The 2,240-nt window shown below is 43.8% G+C and overlaps 1 protein-coding gene across 4 annotated transcripts in view; it reads right to left on the reverse strand.

Moving 5' to 3' along the window:
* MKNK1 (MAP kinase interacting serine/threonine kinase 1) overlaps positions 1-2,240 on the reverse strand; it is a 46,652-nt gene that overhangs the window by 21,631 nt on the left and 22,781 nt on the right. For all 4 annotated transcript variants that reach the window (XM_011946911.1, XM_011946903.1, XM_011946896.1 and 1 more), the window contains exon 4: positions 1,586-1,683. In XM_011946911.1, the coding sequence (XP_011802301.1) occupies positions 1,586-1,683 (98 nt within the window). The remainder of the gene's footprint in view (positions 1-1,585; positions 1,684-2,240) is intronic.

A 2,240-nucleotide genomic window follows, 5' to 3' on the forward strand; every position in this document is an offset into this window, starting at 1 on the left:
TTGGCCAGGCTGGTCTTGAACTCCTGACCTCAAGTGATCAGCCCGCCTCAGCCTCCCAAAGTGCTGGGATTACAGGTGTGAGCCACCACGCCTGTCCTAATTTTTCTATTTACACTTAGGCATATGTTTTAAAAATCACTTGTAATTTATACTGATCTGTTTCCCAAAAGAAATTGAGATAGTGCTCTTGTTACCATATGAAGCAATACTCCAGCTGAAAGGAACGTGGCTTAGCAGACTTGTTCACCCTTCTAACCCGCAGCTGAGACTGTGGAAAGTTAGTTCAAAGAAGAGAAAACATTTCCTTCAGGATCCCATTGGGCTGGGATTGCCAGTGTGCGGTGGCACTTGACCTGGTGGCTCAGGTGGGTGATTTGAAATCAGCTTGGATTTAAAAAGACCCTTTCTCTAGGTGAGTAGTCCTCAAACTCTGGTGGCTATGCGACTCACATGGGGAACCTGGTCACGCCATGGAGATCCAGGCCCTATCCTACATCTGGAAACCTGGATCTCTGTGTGCTTTGTTAGAGCTGTAAGGGCTTCTAATACACAGTAGCGTTCACAGCTGCCCTTCCTACATCAGTAGTCCTCAAAGGTTAGTGAGTGTCAGAGTCACTAGGGGAGTTTGCTAACATTTGTATTGCTGGGCCTACTCCTGTTTCTGAGTTGGTACTTCTCAGGTAGGGCCAGGTAGCTTCTATTTCTAACAAGTTCCCAAGTGATGCTGAGGCTGGTCCAGGGCACACATTTTGAGAACCACTGCTCAAGATCCAGCTGTTCTTCCATGTGGAGAGGGCAAGTGGAGGCACAGAGGGGTGACACGAGCCACTCCAAGGCCTTGCAGCTAATTAAAGGCAGCAATGAGGCCAGAAGCCACTTCTCCTGCCCCAAAACTGAGCGCTCAGTCACTTTAGTTTTTTTTTCTTTTCATAATTTTTTCTGAGATAACATTCAGATGTTACCAAATCAGTCACCTTAGTTTTTAATTCTCACTATCATGCTAACATCTAATACTTGTATAGCATTTTGTGACATATAAAGTGTTTCCACCTCTCCCAGGATATTTTAATTTTCATCTTCATAACTGCCTCAGGAGACAGAAGGGAAGGTATCATCATTTAGAGATGTAGGAACTGAGGCTTACAGACATTTGATGACTTACCTAAAGTCAAACAGTTATAGTTTGTCAAAACAGAAATTCAGGTAGGCCTTCTAATTCCAAATCTGGTTGTCCACTCCCTGAAGTCGACTTCATTTGTCACAATAATGAGAAACTTACTATGAGCCAAGCATTGTGCTAAGCACTTTACCTGTATTAACTTATTTATTCCTCACAACAATTCTACATAGGTTCCAGTGTTACACCCATTTTACAGATGAGAAAACTGTAAAACAGATGAAGGACACAGAGGTTAAGTAACTTGCCCAAGGTAACACAGTAAGTAAGTAGAGAAACCAAGATTTGAATCCAGTGAATACAGCTTCAGAGCCCCCATTCTTATGGAAAATAACATTTATTTGGTTCAGGATGAGCTAGAAATGACTATTTGCAAAGTAAAGCCTGGCATCTAGCTGAGACACTCACTTTGACGGCATACTCTTTGCCATTCTGTAGGCTCACGGCACCTTGAACTTTGGCATAGGCTCCCTCTCCAAGCAATTCAGAGGTCAGCTTGTACATATCTAGAGGTGAAATGGATGAGAGGAATAACAAGATGAGTCACCCTACTGCAAGCTCAGATGGGAAGAACTTCTGTGGCTCAGCTTCCCTGATCAGACGACACAGGCACCCGATGACTCTAGTACTCAGTGACAAGGAAGACAAGTAGCTTTCCCAACCACCTCAGGACCCATTTTCTCAACAACAAGACCATGTACAAGGCATCCTGTTCCTCATTTTAGAAATGAGGTCAGCAAAAGGGTCTCAATTCAGCACATACTTCCTGAACATCTACTATGTGCCAGACAGCATAACAGAGTAAGAAATAAAATAAAGGCCAGGTGCAGGGGCTTACACCTGTAATCTTAGCGTTTTGGGAGGTCAAGGAAGGAGGATTGCTTGAGGCCAGGAGTTCAGAACCAATCTGGCCAAACCCATCTCTAAAATATATATATTTATGATCCCTCTCCTCTAAGGGTTGCAGTCCAGTGGGGAAGACAGACACATACACAGGTGACCCCAGAATAAACCAGGCATTGGTAAACACTATCACAGAGGGACAAGGTACAGTAAAAAAAAA

The sequence above is a fragment of the Colobus angolensis genome, unplaced genomic scaffold, assembly GCF_000951035.1.
Source record: "Colobus angolensis palliatus isolate OR3802 unplaced genomic scaffold, Cang.pa_1.0 Scaffold106, whole genome shotgun sequence".
NCBI lineage: Eukaryota > Metazoa > Chordata > Mammalia > Primates > Cercopithecidae > Colobus > Colobus angolensis.